General features: G+C 41.6%; 1 protein-coding gene across 2 annotated transcripts in view; it reads left to right on the top strand.

The window, feature by feature from the left end:
- LOC126284120 (uncharacterized) overlaps nucleotides 1–20765 on the top strand; it is a 424622-nt gene that overhangs the window by 40493 nt on the left and 363364 nt on the right. Inside the window, exon 2 of one of the 2 annotated variants that reach the window (XM_049982851.1) lies at nucleotides 17971–18141. The exons of the other annotated variant lie outside the window; for it this stretch is intronic. Within the exon in view, the coding sequence (XP_049838808.1) occupies nucleotides 17971–18141 (171 nt within the window). The remainder of the gene's footprint in view (nucleotides 1–17970; nucleotides 18142–20765) is intronic. 2 annotated transcript variants of the gene reach the window in all.

The following is a 20765-nucleotide window of genomic DNA, read 5'->3' as shown; positions in this document are numbered from 1 at the left end:
GGCCAAAAGCTTTATGTAAGTGCTTTTTCATTATGTATGCAATTTAACATCTCTTATTTAAGGTAAGTAGCAATTTATCTTTCCTACATTGTAAATACACACCTGTTCAACAGGCATATCAAATCGCTACTGAACCAATGAACACTCAACCCAGTGTCCACACTAGGAGAGGGATTCGAAGGCCAGCCCATTTGCAAGAGTTTGATGGTACCACTGGCAGTCCGAACTACAACTGAGACCACCACTTTGTTTGTTCTGATTTACTGCCTGTAAACACTAAGCAAATCTTGGCCAACGAAGTGGATGGTTGTCATTGGTTGGCCTTCATTAGCCCAGTGTTTATGCACCTTATTGTTGCCAACTGAAGGGCTAAAGCAGCTGAAGCATGTGATATCAGGCCAAGCGAAGTAGAGTATACTGGCCACGTCAGAGTATTTTCCTTGCCTTTTTATATAAAATACACGTGTATCTATCTTCATCTGTGAACACCACTCTAGTTAAGTGCTCCATACAATACCAACTGTAAATGCCATTTATGAAATGGGTGCCTAAGAGTCATTTAACTTGTAGCTGGCTGTAACCAACAGGCACTTAATGTGGCCTTAAGAACTTATTCACATTTAAGGTTTCATATGTACCTTTTATGTCACTGCACATATGTATGAGATTAATTGCAAAAAGAACCTGTTAAAAATATAGTCTCATAAATCACTTGTAATGACATTTGTCACCGAGACATTCCCGCCTTAATAACTGTCACTCTAAATGATGAAGCCGTGTAATTGAAATGTATATTAGACTCATTGAATGAAACTTTCTGTATCAATTTAGATAGAATTCATTTTTCATCAGTTTTAATTTTCACCAAATGCTCTTTTGGTTTCATAAACCTAAAGAGGAATTTTATTTCAATTTTTAGTAAGAAAAGAAGAGCTAATAACAACCAAGTGGGTGCTCATTTAGAGGCACATACAAAAGCTGACTGATTCTCTAGCTTTCAGAATCTGGGGTTTCTACATCTTGGAAAATAGAACAAAAAGTTGTTGAAGGGAACAGAACTTTATGTATAGGGAATACATAATAAATCTGGATCGTAATAGATGCAAGAAAAGTACAAGAGACAAAATGAAATGAAATTTCATTAACAGCCTAGTTTATGAAATGGGTTACAGAAACTTCGCAGCTCAGATGTAAGGAAAGAATGGACTGAAATTATAAATGTGAATACATCAGACAAAAATTGACAGAATCTGTTATATGAATGTGTAATGTCTGTTCTTTTCAATACGTCTGCTTAGGCCTAGCTGGACAGTGGATACATTTTCTTCAATGTGAATGTATAAATTCATCCGACCTCCTACGGGAATCTTACAGTAACGAACAGTCAGTAAAATGGACAGGGACTGTAGATAGGTGGCACTCGGTGGGAGTGTACATCAGCCTTGAGCTGTACCTAGATAGTCTGTGCAGTTGCAATATCGCTATGTCACAGATGTTTTTGTTTTGAACGGCCAGTGTCGGTTGGTCACAGTCAGTGTGCTCCCTGCCGCCGTTGGATAAGTAGCTGCAGCAGCAAGTCGTATACTCCTAGCTCACTCATTTGTTACATATTTTAATTCTTAATTTCTTTGCGTGTTTTTGGTACCTGCATTGTTTAATTCATAAATTTCGGGCGTATTATAGTATTTGAGAGTTGTAGCATCGCATTTTAGTACCGGAATAGTGTAAAATCACGTAGTCTCCTTCCGCCGCCTAGCAGTGTCAGCAGTGCGCAAGTAACAGCATTACTACATTTACTAGGAAATCTTGTATTTTAATAACTGCTTAAATTTTGTGTTGATTTGTTTGCGCTCTCTGTAGATTAGCTCAGACGTTCTTTGCACAACAGTTTTTAGCATGGATAGGGACTGCAACTGCTGTGTTCGGATGCAGGCTGAGTTGGCATCCCTTCGCTCCCAGCTTCAGGCTGTGTTGGCTTTGGTCACACAGCTTGAGGCTGTTGCCAATGGGCATCACTGTCGGGTCCGGATGGGGGTTTGTCAGGGACGGCCAGCTCGTCCCACGCATCCCCCGATCGGACTAGGACTGTGGTTGTCCGGGATACTGCCCGCATTGAGGCTGATCCCTCACCTGTGGTAGAGTGGGAGGTCGTCTCAAGGTGTGGCAGGGGGCGAAAGACATTCCGGAGGGCTGAACGGAAGGCCTCTCCGGTTTGTCTGATGAACCGGTTTCAGGCTCTGTCTCAGGCTGATACTGATCTTCGGCCTGACATGGCTGCTTGTCCTATTCCAGAGGTTGCCCCTCAGTCTGCAAGATCCGGGCGGTCGCAGAGTGTGGGCTTACTGGTAGTTGGGAGCTCCCACGTCAGGCGCGTAATGGGGCCCCCTAGGGATATGGCAGCAAGAGAGGGGAAGAAAACCAATGTGCACTCCATGTGCATACCGAGGGGAGTCATTCCAGATGTGGAAAGGGTCCTTTCGGATGCTATGAAGGGTACAGGGTGCACCCATCTGCAGGTGGTCGCTCATGTCGGCACCAATGATGTGTGTTGCTATGGATCGGAGGAAATCATCTCTGGCTTCCGGCGGCTATCTGATTTGGTGAAGATTGCCAGTCTCGCTAGCGGGATGAAAGCAGAGCTCACCATCTGCAGCATCATCGACAGGACTGACTGCGGACCTTTGGTACAGAGCCGAGTAGAGGGTCTGAATCAGAGGCTGAGACAGTTCTGCGACCATGTGGGCTGCAGATTCCTCGACTTGCGCTGTAGGGTGGTGAGGTTTCGAGTTCCGCTGGATAGGTTAGGAGTCCATTACACGCAACAAGTGGCTACACCGGTAGCAGGGGTTGTGTGGTGTGGGCTGGGCAGTTTTTTAGGCTAGATGGCCTCTGACAAGTACAGAAAGGGCAACAGCCTCAACGGGTGCGGGGCAAAGTCAAGACATGCGGGGACCAAGCAGCAATCGGTATTGTAATTGTAAACTGTCGAAGTTGCGTTGGTAAAGTACCGGAACTTAAAGTGCTGATAGAAAGCACCGAAGCTGAAATCGTTATAGGTACAGAAAGCTGGCTGAAGCCAGAGATAAATTCTGCCGAAATTTTTACAAAGGTAAAGAAGGTGTTTAGAAAGGATAGATTGCATGCAACCGGTGGTGGAGTGTTCGCCGCTGTTAGTAGTAGTTTATCCTGTAGTGAAGTAGAAGTGGATAGTTCCTGTGAATTATTATGGGCGGAGGTTACACTCAACAACCGAACTAGGTTAATAATTGGCTCCTTTTACCGACCTCCCGACTCAGCAGCATTAGTGGCAGAACAACTGAGAGAACATTTGGAATACATTTCACATAAATTTTCTCAGCATGTTATAGTCTTAGGTGGAGATTCCAATTTACCAGATATAGACTAGGACGCTCAGATGTTTAGGACGGGTGGTAGGGACAGAGCATCAAGTGACATTATACTGAGTGCACTATCCAAAAATTACCTCGAGCAATTAAACAGAGAACAGATAACATCTTGGACCTACTGATAACAAACAGACCCGAACTTTTCGACTCTGTATGTGCAGAACAGGGAATCAGTGATCATAAGGCCGTTGCAGCATCCCTGAATATGGAAGTTAATAGGAATATTAAAAAAGGGAGGAAGGTTTATCTGTTTAGCAAGAGTAATAGAAGGCAGATTTCAGACTACCTAACAGATCAAAACGAAAATTTCTGTTCCGACACTGACAATGTTGAGTGTTTATGGAAAAAGTTCAAGGCAACGTAAAATGCGTTATAGATAGGTAGGTGCCGAGTAAAACTGTGAGGGACGGGAAAAACCCACCGTGGTACAACAACAAAGTTAGGAGACTACTGCAAAAGCAAAGAGAGCTTCACTCCAAGTTTAAACGCAGCCAAAACCTCTCAGACAAACAGAAGCTAAATGATGTCAAAGTTAGCGTAAGGATGGCTATGCGTGAAGCGTTCAGTGAATTCGAAAGTAAAATTCTATGTACCGACTTGACAGAAAATCCTAGGAAGTTCTGGTCTTACGTTAAATCAGTAAGTGGCTCGAAACAGCATATCCAGACACTCCGGGATGATGATGGCATTGAAACAGAGGATGACTTGCGTAAAGCTGAAATACTAAATTCCTTTTTCCAAAGCTGTCTCACAGAGGAAGACCGCACTGCAGTTCCTTCTCTAAATCCTCGCACAAACGAAAAAATGGCTGACATCGAAATAAGTGTCCAGGGAATAGAAAAGCAACTGGAATCACTCAACAGAGGAAAGTCCACTGGACCTGACGGGATACCAATTCGATTCTACACAGAGTATGCGAAAGTACTTGCCCCCTTATAACAGCCGTGTACCGCGAGTCTCTAGAGGAACGGAAGGTTCCTAATGATTGGAAAAGAGCACAGGTAGTCCCAGTCTTCAAGAAGGGTCGTCAAGCAGATGCGCAAAACTATAGACCTATATCTCTGACGTCGATCTGTTGTAGAATTTTAGAACATGTTTTTTGCTCGAGTATCATGTCGTTTTTGGAAACCCAGAATATACTCTGTACGAATCAACATGGATTCCGGAAACAGCGATCATGTGAGACCCAACTCGCTTTATCTGTTCATGAGACCCAGAAAATATTAGATACAGGCTCCCAGGTAGATGCTATTGGCATTCGATACAGTTCCGCACTGTCGCCTGATAAATAAAGTAAGAGCCTACGGAATATCAGACCAGTTGTGTGGCTGGATTGAAAAGTTTTTAGCAAACAGAGCACAGCATATTGTTATCAATGGAGAGACGTCTACAGGCATTAAAGTAACCTCTGGTGTGCCACAGGGGAGTGTTATGGGACCATTTATTTTCACAATATATATAAATGACCTAGTAGATAGTGTCGGAAGTTCCATGCAGCTTTTCGCGGATGATACTGTAGTATACAGAGAAGTTGCAGCATTAGAAAATTGTAGCGAAATGCAGGAAGATCTGCAGCGGATAGGCACTTGGTGCAGGGAGTGGCAACTGACCCTTAACACAGACAAATGTAATGTATTGTGAATACATAGAAAGAAGGATCCTTTATTGTATGATTATATGATATCGGAACACACACTGGTAGCAGTTACTTCTGCAAAATATCTGGGAGTATGCGTGTGGAACGATTTGAAGTGGAATGATCATTTAAAATTAATTGTTGGTAAGGCAGGTACCAGGTTGAGATTCATTTGGAGAGTCCTTAGAAAATGTAGTCCATCAACAAAGGAGGTGGCTTACAAAACACTCGTTCGACGTATACTTGAGTATTGTACATCAGTGTGGGATCCGTAGCAGATCGGGTTGACGGAGGAGATAGAGAAGATCCAAAGAAGAGCTACTGATTCTGCATAATATCCTGCTGCCACTGGAAGCACTGATCTGCTTCACTTTACATGACAGAATCTGGGTGGCGAAACTTAGGACAAACAAAAGAAGCAAGCTTTCATCTATTGCTCATTGATGTGTGGTGCATAACCGCACCTCTGCTATCATTCTTTTCCTATTTTAAGTACATACTTTTCCACACATAACCTCGCAGAATCCAAAATGTATCTGTTGCGGACATTACAACACACCCTGACCCAGCCTGCATGTCATCCTAGCTTTACCATTTGATCAAGCTCTTTGGAACAAAAACAGGATGCAAATCAACTGCAGCAAGTCTCGCATATATGAATAACAACCTTCAATAATCATATTCAAGCAGGTAGTTGGCATATAACTGTGATAATTGTGAGTATATCAATTAACAGTAGTATATTGCTCATTGCATGGGATCCTTACCAGGTAGGATAAAGGAAATAGAGAAGATCCACTGAAGAGCAACATGTTTTGTTATGGCACAGAGATTTTAGTATCTGCACAGGTGTGACACCACTGTATCACTACACGGTTGGCATGTATACTTCACATGCTGATGTTGGCTTGATGAAGCACAGGAAGAACTCAGTCCACGGCTGGCACTGACAACTAAAGGCTAAGCACTTGGTATAACACACAGCATGATACTCAAGGTGAGCCCGCAGTGATTGAACTCTGAGTCAGCAATGGCCTGTCTGGCCTACTACAATCCACTGATAAATACCTCTGCCAGCAGGTCTGCCCATACCAAGTGCTGTGCACCCTCCATGTCAATTTTCACATTATCCTGCTGCAGTATCCACACCGGCTCATGTGAATCCATTGTGACGTCTGCTGCCAGAGATACAAAAATCCCTCCTCCCTGAAAAGACCACGTATGGCTGAAAAAGACCAGGCAGGGGTCGCGACCTCTGGTACAGAACCAGAGACGCCCGTGGAACCTGCCAGTGGACTAGCCACCAAATAAGGCAATGCTGCCACCAATGGGCTCCACAAGAAGGGCACAGAGGGTGTGGCAATAGGGAATCCTCCAGTGCTAGTTGAGGTGGTCCCACTTCCATCAGTGAGGGGATATAATCTTACCCTCCCACACATAACTATTAAAATTTTGAAAGCTTCAAGAGGTGTACGATATACAAAAGAAGAACTTTTTACTTATCTTCATTTTCTCTTCTTGTTGTTGTTGGCTTCAAGTCTTGCTTTGTCTAGGGGGACATTCATGTCTTTGAAATTTTGATTTAATGGGTTGCTGATAACTGAATAACTGATGAAGATTTGCCTGTTGTTATGAATATCTTTTTACTTTATCTCATTCTTCTAAATCACACTGACTTTACAATTTTCACTTCTATCACACCACAAAGCAAAAGAGTTTACAAACTTTCTTAACAAAAGAAGGATATTTGCTAAAATATATCATTATTTTGTAAATGAATCCAGAAATAAATTTAATAATTACCATTAGATTATGCAGTTTCAAATATTTCTAATACAATAATAATTTTAAACCATTAGTATTATATCAGTTATAACAAATTAATTTCTTTTTATACATTTTAGTCTGAAATATAACACATCATATACAAAATCATATGAATTCTTTCAGGGAAACAGCCGAGAATGTTCACTTACCGATAGTATACTTGGTATTGGTTATTTCTATACAAAAAGGTAATGTTAGAGGAGGATGTCCCGTTACAGGGGCAAGGAGCAGGGTGGACCAAAATCTATGGCCACCACATCACAGGTGCAGCTGTGAGCTGCACTGGGGAGGGCTATTGGTGCATGCGATGGGAGGACAGCAGAGCACAGAGAGGGATCAGCAATATGGAAGCACACTGCTGCAACTGGGAGCTCTCCCCCTGGACAACATTGTGACTTACCTGCCATGCAGCAGACCACGGTGGTGATGTCCCAACAATGGTTCAGCTGCTCCCTGCCAACATCCATCATAAACAACTGCCGACCTTAATGGGCTATTGCAACACCCAACAGCCACCCTTGCCACTGGCAGCAGGACCAGGGAAGAAACGGCAGCTCCAGGAGGAAAGTGCGGTGGTCCATTGTGGTATGTGACTCAGATTGTAACAAATCCAGGAAACCCCATTGCTGGTGCCCATGCAAATGTTAAGCCAGACTGCATCCATTGACCATCATCACCCAGTGTGTAGCCGAAAAGCTCAACAACACATCATTGCATGAAGGGGCAGACTCACCCTTCTATATTTGTGTCTTAATTCTATACAGACAGTGCTCCACCTCTGAGTTAGAAGCTGTGTGAAATAGCATGGTAGTCAAATGCTGGATACCACATTGAACGCAAAAGTCCTCAAACTCCCGTGACACAAATTGTTGACTATTGTTGGACACCAGAGTCCTGGGAGACCCCTCAGTGCCAAAAATAACCAACAACAAGCAAACAATAGCAGTTGGCGTGGAGAACATCTTGGTTACATATGGAATTTTGGACAGTGCATCAACCACCAACCACCACATGCTGCCCCAAAACGTGCCAGCAAAAAAGACGCATGTCCTGTTCCAAGGGTGCTCAGAGACTGGCCAGTTTCCAGCCAGTAGATACATCATCATTTCAGTGCCATCATATGAGTAATACACCAGTGCGATGTATGCAGCAACTGGACCATGTGAGGATGCGACCATGTGAGGACGCTAAGCCAAGAAAGTGACCACATGACAGCATTGCTCCTCTATAGCAAATATGAGAACCTCTTGGACAATATTGAGCCCATACTATGCCTGGTCCACACCCAAAAAGACATGCTCTGGCCAACCCATCTGGACTGCCAAAAGGATATGCTGGGAAAACAGGTCAGCGGAAATGGTGGGTACAACTTCATGTGCCATCAATGGAAAACCCAGCAGGGTTTGCTGCAAGGCATCATCCAATGTGAACACTAATCCCTTCTCCTGATGGAACTCTAGATGGGCAGTGAGATAGTAATGAATGTCATAATAATAGTTTCTGAGAAAGAGGAACCGCTATTTCAACTGGTAAGCAGTCTATCCAGCAGCTTGGAGTGAGGGCCAAATGAGGAAACCAGTGGCTCGTGGTTGGTGATAAGGAGGAATCTTGCTCCATACAGGAAGACATTGAACTTTTTAACCCCAAAAATAATAGCTAGAGCCTTGTTTTTTACCTTCGAACAATTATGCTGCACTATGGGAAGCATCTTTGATTGTAAACAATGGGCTGTTCAGTGCCATCTGGGTTCTGATGGGGCAGAACAGTGCCAGCACTGCACTGGGACATGAAACAATGCCCTGATCCTACCAACACTGCAACTTTGCCTTTACCTTATTGCACATGGTGAAGGGAATGGGGTTGGACAAAAAAATTTGGAAATTGCTGATGGCTTAAGAGAAACATGTGCCTCGAAATTTTCTGCTTGGCTCAAGGTATTCTCAAACAGCGGGCTGCAGTAAGGATAAGGAAGCCAGACAGGGAGCAGAGTACAAATGCTGCTTGAGAGACTGAAGACACCATTGACAGTGTATGGCCCAGACAGACTTAATGGCCTTCTGGCAAAGCTTATTAAGAGGCTGGTAGATTTGCGTGGCCTGGGTAATGAAATGAGCATAGTATGATATCTTACCCAAAAAAGGCTTCAGCTCTTTCAGGTTCCTGGGTGCCCATAGGTTGACAATGGCCTTGATGTAGTCATCCATGGGGACAAAACCATCTTTACTAAGCACAGGATACAAAAAGTGTACCTGCAGGGAGGAAAAAATGTGCTTCTCAAGCTTTCAGTGGAGGCCCTTCTCTGGGAGATGTAGGAAAACCAGCTGAAGGGTTCATAAATGCTATCCCGTGTAGAGCCTGTGACCCAGATATATCAAGGTAATTGACACAACAGAAACATCATGAGTCAACTGTATGAAATACCTTTGGTAAATTCTTGGCATTCGCAAGATTTGAAAAGGCAATTGATTAAACTGGTAAAGCCCGAAAGGGATGTTGAGGGCCAGGAAAGTGAAAAACCACATCCAACAGCAACTGCAAGTAAGCATCACACAAGTCGACACTGAAAAAATACTGGCCCCATTGACAGTTTCACCAAAAGCTCTACCTGCCATGGATTCGGATATGAATTGGCGATGCACTACATGTTGACCATCAGTTTAAAATCGTCACAAGGTGCCATCAGGCTTTGGAATCACCACAAAAGGGATTGCCCACTGACTTGACAAAACAGGTGGAACAATGCCCTGGTTCTGTCACTGCTGCAACTCAGTCTTTATTTTATCATGAATGGTGAAGGTAATGAGGCAGGTACAGCAAAATTTGGACATGCCAGCAGCTCAAGGAAAACATGTGCCTTAAATTTCTCTGCTTGGCCAAAAAAATGAACAGGTTGAGACACTAAATGCTCTTCATGAATTATACAGAAGTCAAAAACAGAAGATGCATTGAATCCAAAGGTGTTTGACCACAAACGAGGTAAGTTGTGTCCCACTTTCTTATAACATGCAGAAGTTGAGAATTGCACCCAAATTTTTGAAATGTACTCTTTACTATAAGACACAACTTGACAGAGTGGCTGTTGCAACTCTGGGCATCCAAATAGCCTATACACATTTAAATTAATTAAGCTGATCATCACTCCCATATCTACCAAAATTTGACCAGCCACTCATCTATTATCAACATCACGAAAATATGACAGGACGACACGTGCGGAGGCGGTCCCAGTGTCCAGTGAAAATACTGGCTGATAACCAACTCATGACCCATCCAACATCACAAACAGTTGCCAAATGACCTATCCACTGGCACATCCCACACATGCCTCTACACGCTTGTGGTTTCAGTGAACATGCTACAAATGACACTTGTGGGAGGACCACTGGTTTGTACAACGAGTGAAAAGAGAATGATGCCAAGCACCTGAAAAATGTTGCTGGCAGGAGTTACAACACTTTGAGTGGTGAAAACCAGCTGATCCTGGCATGGGTGAGGACAGGGAGCACCATGACACAACTGCACCTGCATCATCAACAATGGCAATACGCAGCGACTTGGTGCAAGTTGAGGCCACATAGGATATCCCACAGCATACAGGGAATGGTTTACCCTGCACACCAAATTGAGCCTCCTGCTAATTATCAGAAAGGATGTCCCTTGCTGCCATAAGCTCATGCGATTCTACAATTTGGGCAACGTCAGCTATAGAGGGGTTGGACAAGGTCAGTACCCCAGTCTGAACCTCATATTCAGGAGCTAACCTTACAGTCATAGCCTTTCTTAGTGAGTCTGCATAAGAGGTAGCTCTTTTGGGGCACTCAAAATGACACTTGTACAGGAGGTCCTGCAGATTGGCAATCCAGAGTATATACAATTGCTGGGCACTTGTGGTGCTGTTAAAACAGCAGCTTTGTCACCACCACTCTCATTGGATCAAAATACTGTGTAAGCAACTGACAAATCTAATCAAAGGGAAATTTCTCAGGTGCAGCACTCCTGGAAAACAAGAAGGCAGTCTTATCAACTGCATTGATGATACACAGTATCTGGCATTGTAGCGAGAACCAGAACTGGTAATTCTCCCACCTTCCTGTTGATTCATTGAAACTGGTAAGTGGCATTAGGGGTGGTGGAGGTGGCACAGTAAGCGGAGCAACAGGCGCCTGTCCCCCGCACCAGCAAGGCAAGGGTGGGAAGCAAACCTGCATTCTGAGTTATCAGCACATGCATCTGCTCCTGTTGCTGCAGCTGGTGCCACTCCTTCTGTAGGTGCAAGTGTTCCTGCCAGCACTGCAGAAATTCCAGGTTCATGGTGGCCCAAGTGTACACAAGGAAAAAGGGGAAAGAAAATATAGTGCCATCACACTTATAAGAACTTCCTTCATTGCCTCTTTAGCATCTGCACAGGTGTGGCAACACTTCTTCACTACGAGGTTGACACAGATACTTCACGGGCTGACGGTGGCTCAGTAAAAGCCAGGGAACAGAACCCCATTAGAGGGCAAAGAACTCATCATGCCAGTTGTTAAATGGGAAGCAGAGTGTCCGAACCCACACGGAAATGAACACAGGCAGAGTTCAATGCACAGATGGCACAGACAACTAATGGCTAAGCATTCAACACAACATTTGGCATGATACACTTGGTGAGGTTCATATTGGTCAAACTCCATGTCAGAACTGGCCCACCTGGCTGTATTACATCCACACTCCATGGCAGGTTTCTGGACTATACCGCTGCACCACCCATGCCTGTCCTACTCATTCCACCAGGAAGAAGGTACACGGCTCATGTTGTCTGTAGTTCAACCTTGCCTAGACAGTCAACGCTGCAGTTTGATCGTGTCGGCATTTTTACTTTTTTTCCAGAAAGGGATATCAATAAGGGAAATGTCCAGGCATCTTGGAGTGAACCACAGTGATGTTGTTCAGACATGAAGGAAATACAGAGAGATAGGAACTGTTGATGAGATGCCTCGCTTAGTCCACCCAAGGGCTATTACTGCAGTGGATTACCACTACATACAGATTGTGGCTCGGAGGAACCATGAAAGCAACACCACCATGTTGAATAATGCTTTTCATGCAGCCACAGGATGTCATGTTACAACTCAAACTGTGCACAATAGGCTGCATGATGCACAACTTCACTCCCGACATCCATGGCGAGGTCCATCTTTGCAACCACGGCACCATGCAGCATGGTACAGATGGGCACAACAACATGTTGAATGGACTGCTCAGAATTGGCATCACATTCTCTTCATTGATGAGTGTCGCATATGCATTCAACCAGACAATCGTCGGAGATGTGTTTGGAGGCAATCCAGTCAGGCTGACCACCTTAGACACACTGTCCAGTGAGTGCAGCAAGGTGGAGGTTCCCTGCTGTTTTGGGATGGCATTACGTGGAGTCAACATACGCCACTTGTGGTCAACGAAGGCACTGTAACAGCTGTACGATATATGAATGCCATCCTCTGACCGATAGTGCAACCATATCAGCACCATATTGGCGAGGCATTTATCTTCTTGGATGACAATTCCCACCCCCATTGTGCACATCTTGTGAATGACTTCCTTCAGGATACTGACATCACTCCACTAGATTGGCAAGCTTGTTCTCCAGACATGAACCCTATCGAACATGCCTGGATTAGACTGAAAAGGGATGTTTATGGATGACGTGACCCACCAGCCACTCTGAGCTATCTATGCCAAATCGTTGTTGAGGAGTGGGACAATCTGTACTAACAGTGCCTCGATGAACTTGTGGATAGTATGCCACGATGAATACAGGCGTGCACCAGTGCAAGAGGATGCGCTACTGGGTATTAGAGGTACTGGCATGTACAGCAATCTGGACCACCACCTCTGAAGGTCTCGTTGTATGGTGGTACAACATGCAATGTTAGATTAGATTAGTTTTCGTTCCATAGATCCCTGTTGAGTAGATCCTCGTGGATGTGGTATATGTCACCTTTTTTTATTTTGTTTTTTAAAATTTTTTTTAAAGCTGAAATAACAATACTAATAGTATAAATATATACAACACATCATTTGTTTCTATTAAAAAATTCGTCAATGGAGTAGGAGTTGGCTACTAGTAAGTCTTTCAGGCTCCTTTTAAACTGATCTCTATTTGTAACTAAATTTTTTATGTTTGCTGGCAAATTATTGAAGATGAGTGTTCCTGAGTAGTGGACCCCTTTTTGAACTAAAGTAAGTGCTTTTAAGTCCTTGTGCAGATCATTTTTGTTCCTGGTATTGTGTGTATGAACTGAGCTGTTTGTTGGAAAAAAGATATATTATTTAGGACAAATTTCATTAAGGAGTAAATATACTGAGAGGCAGTAGTTAGTATACCCTGTTCTTTGAAGAGGTTTCTACAAGACGTCCGTGAGTTTACTCCACAAATAATACGTATTACACGTTTGGACTCTGAAAACTTTTGTTTGACGTGAAGAGTTACCCCAAAATATTATACCATATGACATTATGGAATGAAAGTAGGCAAAGTATGCAAGCTTTTTCACTTTTACGTCGCCTATGTCTGCTAACACTCGAATTGCAAATACAGATTTGTTAAGGCGTTTCTGCAGTTCTGTGGTGTGCTCCTCCCAACTGAATTTATTATCAAGTTGTAATCCCAGGAATTTAAGACTGTCAACCTCTTCTATCTGCTCTTCTTTGTACTTTATGTGTATGCTGGGTGGAAAGCTCTTACAGGTTCTGAATTGCATATAGTGAGTCTTTTCGAAGTTTAATGTCAGTGAGTTGGCTTTAAACCATTTATTAATATCCATGGAAATATCATTAGCAGATCTTTCTAGAACTACACTCGACATACTTTGTATTGCAATACTTGTGTCATCTGCAAACAAAATGAACTCTGCTTCTGGCAGTGTAACTGATGAGAGATCATTAATGTACACAAGAAAAAGCAATGGCCCTAAGATGGATCCTTGTGGGACACCACATGTAATTTCTTCCCATTCTGATGATGACTGATGACTTAATTCACTAGTCCCTTGCACTGACACCCTTTGTTTCCTGTTAGCGAGGTATGACTTGAACCATTTTGCAGCACTGCCTGTGACACCATAGAATTCTAATTTATTTAAAAGGATGTTGTGGTTTACACAATCGAATGCCTTTGACAAATCACAGAAAATACTTGCTGCTTGTAACTTATTATTTAATGAATTAAGTACATTTTCACTGTAGGTGTAAATAGCCTTTTCGATATCAGAACCCTTCAGAAATTCAAACTGTGTTCTTGATAATATGTTATTTGTGGTCAGATGGTTGAGAAGCTGCCTGTAGACTACTTTTTCTAAAATTTTTGAGAATGCTGGCAAAAGTGAAATCGGTCTGTAGTTTGATGGCATCTCTTTATCCCCTTTCTTGATTAGAGGCTTAACATCTGAATATTTCAGCTAGTCAGGAAATGTCCCAGTTATAAGTGACTGGTTACACAAGTAACTTAGAATTGTACTAAACTCACAAGAACATGCCTTAATTAACTTTGTTGATATTTCATCGTAACCACTAGAATGCTTTGTTTTTAAAGATTTTATTATGGAAGTTATTTCTTTTGGTGATGTGAGTGACATATTCATGTCCCTAAAGCTATTTGTAAAGGCTAGTTTCAGATATTCAAGGGCATTATTTACTGATCCTGACAATCCCATTCTATCAGTAATGGATATAAAGTACTTGTTAAATAGATTTGCCACACTATGCCCATCGGTTACTAATGTGTCACCTACCCTTAGTGTTATTTGCTCCTGTTCCTTTCTGGTTCTACCAGTCTCCTCTTTCACTATATCCCATATTGTTTTTATTTTGTTCCCTGACATTGCTATCTTCTTCTCGTAGTGTATTTGTTTAGATGCCTGAATTACTTTTTTAAATATTTTACAGTATTCCTTGTATTTAGCTAAATCATCAGCATTAGAGCTATTCTTGGTCGACAGATACATTTTCCTTTTTTGTCTTACAGGAAATCTTTATTCCTTGTGTGATCCATGGTTTTATTATAGACTTCTGTTTAATTTGAGTAACTTTTAGAGGAAAACAGTTTTCAAACATGGTACTGACATTGTTCATGAATGTGTTATATTTTTCATTCTTGTCATGAGCACTATAAACATCTTTTCAGTTCATATCTTTGAGCAGTTTTCTAAAACACTAAATCTTTGGTCGATTGAATACTCTCCTGTACTCAGATTATCAGTCTTGATAATCTGCTTAGAATTTACATCTAAAACAAGGAGCTGCATGTCATGATCTGATAGTCCATTTATTACAGGTTTTATGATATGATTTTGTTCCTTTGATTTGTCTATAAAAATGTTATCAATGGCTGTCCTTGAGGATTTAGTGATCCTAGTTGAAAAGTTTACACTGTGAGTTAGATTGAAAGACAACGTTACTAACTGCAGTAAATGTTTGCTGGAAGATTGAATTAGAAAATCTGTATTAAAGTCACTAGCAATCAAAATTTCTTTGTTTCTTACTGTTAAATAACCCAAAAGAGCTTCTAGATGATTTATGAATAGATTATAATTTCCTGCAGGTGCTCGGTAAATAGTTACTATTATATAGGATCTGTTATGGAACTCTACTTCTGTTGCACATGCTTCTAGATGCTGCTCTAAACAGAATTTATTAATGTCAATGTTCTTGAATTTATGGCAGTTTTTAATAAATGTGGCAACTCCTCCTCCCTCCATATCTACTCTGCAGAAGTAGGAAGTTAGCTTAAATCCTGAAATGTCTAACATATCTATACCAGTGGTCACTTGATGTTCAGAGAGGCAGATTATGTCAATTTCGTTAGATGAATTCATTTCATCGATACAAATGAGTAGTTCATCAACTTTATTTCTGAGTCCCGGAATGTTCTGGTGTAATAAAGATAACTGATACTGCATACTAATGCGATTATAACTGCTTTGGTGAAGATGAACTGGCAGTTTCTGATTACTTTCTGTTAAGCATTGTTTAAATGGAGGCTGTATGCTAAAATCGGACTTCTGTTCATCTATTTTCTCAAACTGTACAGGTCTGTCTGCCAATCTCTCTTAAAACTCGTTTTCTATCCCCCTTCCCTATCCTAAAAAAGGCATCCCTCTGATACCTGTTACCACTTGTATTTTACCACTTGTGACAGTGTCCCCCCTTAAGTTTTTTGCAATCAAGCCAGAAAGTTTTCCCTTCCCTTTCCTATTGAGGTGAAGGCCATGTCTAGTGTAGTCCCTCCTATCAATAGCATCCACAGGAATCAAACCAATATGGGATCCTATATCCGTCCTAAGCAGCCACTCCAACTTCAAGTTCACCCTCCCTACAGAAGAGTTCAAATGAGGCCGATCATGGCGTCTCAACACAGACACAAATCCCACACTCGTATGCTTCGTTGCTGATGCTATCTTCACCAGGTCACTCTCTATGGAATATTCAGAGTCTCTGTCAATGCTGTTTCCCGGACCACCCACTATAACCACGGCATCCTCCTTCGTGAAATCCTTGCATAGAGAACCTATATCCTCTGTTACCTGACCCAGACCTGCACTAGGCTTGAAAAAGTTTGTGACCTGATACTCTGGACCTAGATTTTCCTGCAGTAGTTGGCCAACACCTCTACCATGGGAACTACCTAACAACAGAACTTTCTTTCTCTTTACAAATTTCCCTACCTTTTTCAAGTCCTTGAAAGCTTGTTGTGCCCTTTCTACAGCTTCATCTACATGAGGCTCATCCGATTCTGACTGAGGCAACAGGTCAAATCTATTTTCAGGATTTATCACAAAGCTGTCTGATGCTCTCCTTTGCATGTTCCCCCTATTACCTGTTGCCACTTCCCACCTCTGTTCACCTTTCTCCCTCTTTAACCTGTCCAGATCCTCCCTTGTCTTGTCTAGGTCAGCTTGAAGAGCTGCAATTTTCCCTTCCTGTTCCAGTATTTTCCTATCTCTACTGCAGATTCTACAATACCATTGGTGAGCCTCATTTATGTCCTCATTTCCCACGCCACTACATTCGCCCCAATGAAAGAAACTACAACACCCATCACACCATACCCCGGAACTAACGATCCTACAGCATGTCACACACTTCTCACTCATGGCAAAAACAGAAATCGTATAAACTGATTTAAGTACTGGCTAATACGTAAACAAAGGACCCTAGAGACTATTCAGGCAGATATAAATAAGTTGAAAGCGTAATGAATAAAAAACACTGGTCATTACATATAAGTTTAAGTCACTGTTTACTTACGATACGCGCACGTGAAATTAAGCCTAAAGTCTGTGTGGTTTTCATGAGCAATAAAAAGGGCGGAAATGATGTTTATGTTGATCTCTATTCCAATTCTCTGTACAGATTGCCGAGCTCTCAGAATTGAGGTGATGCAAAACTTTTTTTAATGTGTACATTACTTTCTTCTATGTATATGTCATGCAATGACTGTGAAGGTAAAATTAGAGAGATTACAGTTCACACGGAAGTTTACCAGCTATCGTTCTTCCCACAAACCAATCGTGACTGCAACAAGAAATGGGGTAAGTGACAGAAAAAACAAAGTTCCCTCCACCACAAACCATGCGGTGGCTTGTGGGTCGTAGACGTAGATGATTTCTTTCATATGAATGTCTTATTTCCTGATTTTTGTCTAATAAGATCTGGTGCTCCCTCTCTCAAAACACAATCACAGACAATGTTAAATCCTAAATCCTTATCCTTTTTGCTCTGTAAGACATCCTTTCTTGCCCCTTCCTCAGCTCTGTCCTTTTGTTTGAAATGAAAGTCCAGTTTTCACAAACGAGATTTGTCAGCTTTTGCGTGAGTCTGTCAGTCAGCTACCACCTGGTAAATAGGAAATTCTTCAGTCTGTATTTAACTTTTCTTAACACATATCACAGGGGCCAAAAGTGGATCCTTTGTAACAAGGTATAGGAATGTACTTAAGCTTCATTAACAAGAAACAACAGGTTCTTTGTGTTAGGGACAGCAATTCTTAGCTGTAACTCAACATTACTTTTAAAGCAATGTACTTTGTTTCGGCCCATAACCAGTTTACAATTATTGCAGGCTTTTCATCCCTGTGGTCTCCTCCTGTCAGTTCCACAGATGATGATACAGCTGCAGCTCCAGCAAAAGCAGCACCTGTACTCCATACCCTACACCATCTCCTTCACAATTCTCCCATGGTCTCCACATGCTCCTGCCACTCTCTTGTATTTGGAATGTGTAATACTTCTGGTAAGTGATACTAAATAAAAATTTATTTTTTTAAACTTTGTAGATTATAATTCTCAGAAAAACTCATTAATTTCTGAACAATAGCTAAATGTCTTAGTCAGTCTGCTTAAACAGACCTCTAGTTACGTACTGCAGTAACATAGATGGGCTTGAAAATATCATACAGGCACATCATTTCCAAGACTTAGTTTCCCTTTCATAGGTGATGCTCTGGCAGCTTTCTTCTCTCTGTACCATAAAATCACAGAAAGTGTTCTGAGAGCCTGGTAACTAAATAATGGTTTACAAAAATGTGAGGATTTATTCCCAGGCCCTACAACATTTATTATCAAATGCTTTTACATCTTGGTGAAAATAGTATTCCACTGATTGTCTCATATTTTTCAGAGTCAGGGTGAGTGTGGTTGTGGCAACTATGATTACCAAAGCACAAAGGACAACTAAAACAAGCAGAAAGATATATATGTTCAGTAAACTAGATAAAAAGACTGTAATGTCATATCTCAATGAGGGACTTGAAACTTTCAGCACAAGGCAGGAGCATGTAGAGGAACTCTGGCTCAAGTTTAAAAGAATAGTTGACCACGCATGGGATAGATATATATCCAATAGAACAGTTCGTAATTTGAGATAACATCCGCAGTATACAGTCACTGTAAAGAAACTTCCAAAGACACAGAGATTACTGCATAATCGGGGTAAAACAAAGCGTAGGGCAATTGGTAGAGAGAAGCTGAATGAAACTCATTTGGCTGTCAAGGGAGCAATGTGTGTTTCCTTCAATAACTATAGCAGAATATTTCAAATGATCTTTCACAGTACCCAAAGAAATTCTGGTCATATTTAAAGGCTGTTAGTGTCACCAAAGTTAGTGTCCAGTCCCTACTAGTGAATGAGACAGGAACTGAATCTGGGGTAGCAAAGCTAAAGCTGAAAAGTTTAACTCTGGTTTCAAATGTTCCTTTACAAATGAAAATCCAGGAGAATTTCCACAGTTTAATCGTCATACCACTGAAAAGATTACTGAAATAAATATGAGTTTTGGTGGTGTTGAGAAACAGCTGAATGCATTAAAGCTGCACTTCTCAATGGAATCCCTGTCAGATTCTATTCTGAATTAGTGGCTGAGTTAACTTTTCTTCTAACTGTAATATATTGTAGATGCCTCAAACAAAAAACTGTGCCCAGTTCTTACAAAAAGAAACAGGTCACACCCATGTACAAGAGGGTTAATAGAAGTGATCCACAAAACCATCGTCCAATTTCTTGACCTCAACTTGCTGTAGAACCTTACAACATATTCTGAGTTCAAACATAATGAGATACCTTGAACAGAGTGACCACCTCAATGCCAGCCAGCATGGATTTCGAAAACATTGATCATGCGAAACACAACTTGCATTTTTCTCATAAGACATGCTGAAAGCTTCGGATTAAGGCAACCAGGTAGATGCAGTATTTCTTGATTTCTGAAAATCATTTGACTAAGTACTGCACCTATGCTTATTGTCAAAAATATGATCATATGGGGTGTCGAGAGAAATCCATGACTGGATTGAGCATGTTATCTTGGATGGAGAGTCATCATCAGATGTAAAACTAACTTTGTGTGGGCCCCAGGGAAGTGTGTTGGGCTCTGAGATAAGCTGCATAAATTTTCAGTCAGATCTTGATAAGATTTCAACATGGTGCTGAGATTGGCAACTTGCTCTACATGTTCATAAATGTAAAATTGTGCACATCACAAAACAAAAATACATAGTAGCCTCTGACTATAATATCGATGAGTCACTATTGGAATCGGCCAACTCATACAAATACCTGGATGTAACACTTTGTTGGGATATGAAATATAATGATCACTTAGGTTCAGTTGTGGGTAAAGCAGGGGTAGACATCAGTTTATTGATCAAATACTGGGGACGTGCAATCAGTCTACAAAAGAGATTGCTTACAAATCACTCATGTGACCCATCCTAGACTATTTCTCAAGTGTGTGGGACCCGTACCAGATAGGACTGACAGGGGATATTGAACATATACAGAGAAGGGCAGCACGAATGGTCACATGTTTGTTTAATCCATGGGATTGTGTCACAGAGATACTGAAGGAACTGAGCTGGCAAACTTAAACTATCCTGAGAACTACTTTAAATTATTACTCTAGGTATACACTACAACCCCCATATATTGCTTACATAGGGATCATGAGGGTAAGATTAGAATAATTACTGCATGCACAAAGGCATTTGAACACTCATTCTTCCCACACTCCATACAAAAATGGAACAGGAAGAAACTGTAATAACTGATACAATGGCACATACCCTCTGCCATGCACCCCACAGTGCTTTGTGGAGTGTAGATGTAGATGTAGACACTTATCAACCAATACATACAGGACAATGGAGTCACACGATGATCAGTTTTAAGGGCCTTGCAACTACACCTGCCACAGATGACAAACTATCTCTACTTCTATCTTCGAACCTAAAATACTAATTGAATATATTAGGTTGCCATTTTGGTGTTCATTTTGTATTTTGAGAGTTGAATTTTAATGGACTAGTTACACATTCATGTTACTAGTACAAAGCTTCTGATAGTTTCTATTACTATTAAAC

Source organism: Schistocerca gregaria, chromosome 1, assembly GCF_023897955.1.
Source record: "Schistocerca gregaria isolate iqSchGreg1 chromosome 1, iqSchGreg1.2, whole genome shotgun sequence".
NCBI classification, from domain to species: Eukaryota; Metazoa; Arthropoda; class Insecta; order Orthoptera; family Acrididae; genus Schistocerca; species Schistocerca gregaria.
Note: the sequence above shows the minus strand (reverse complement) of the source record. Positions and strands in the feature narration are given on the sequence as shown.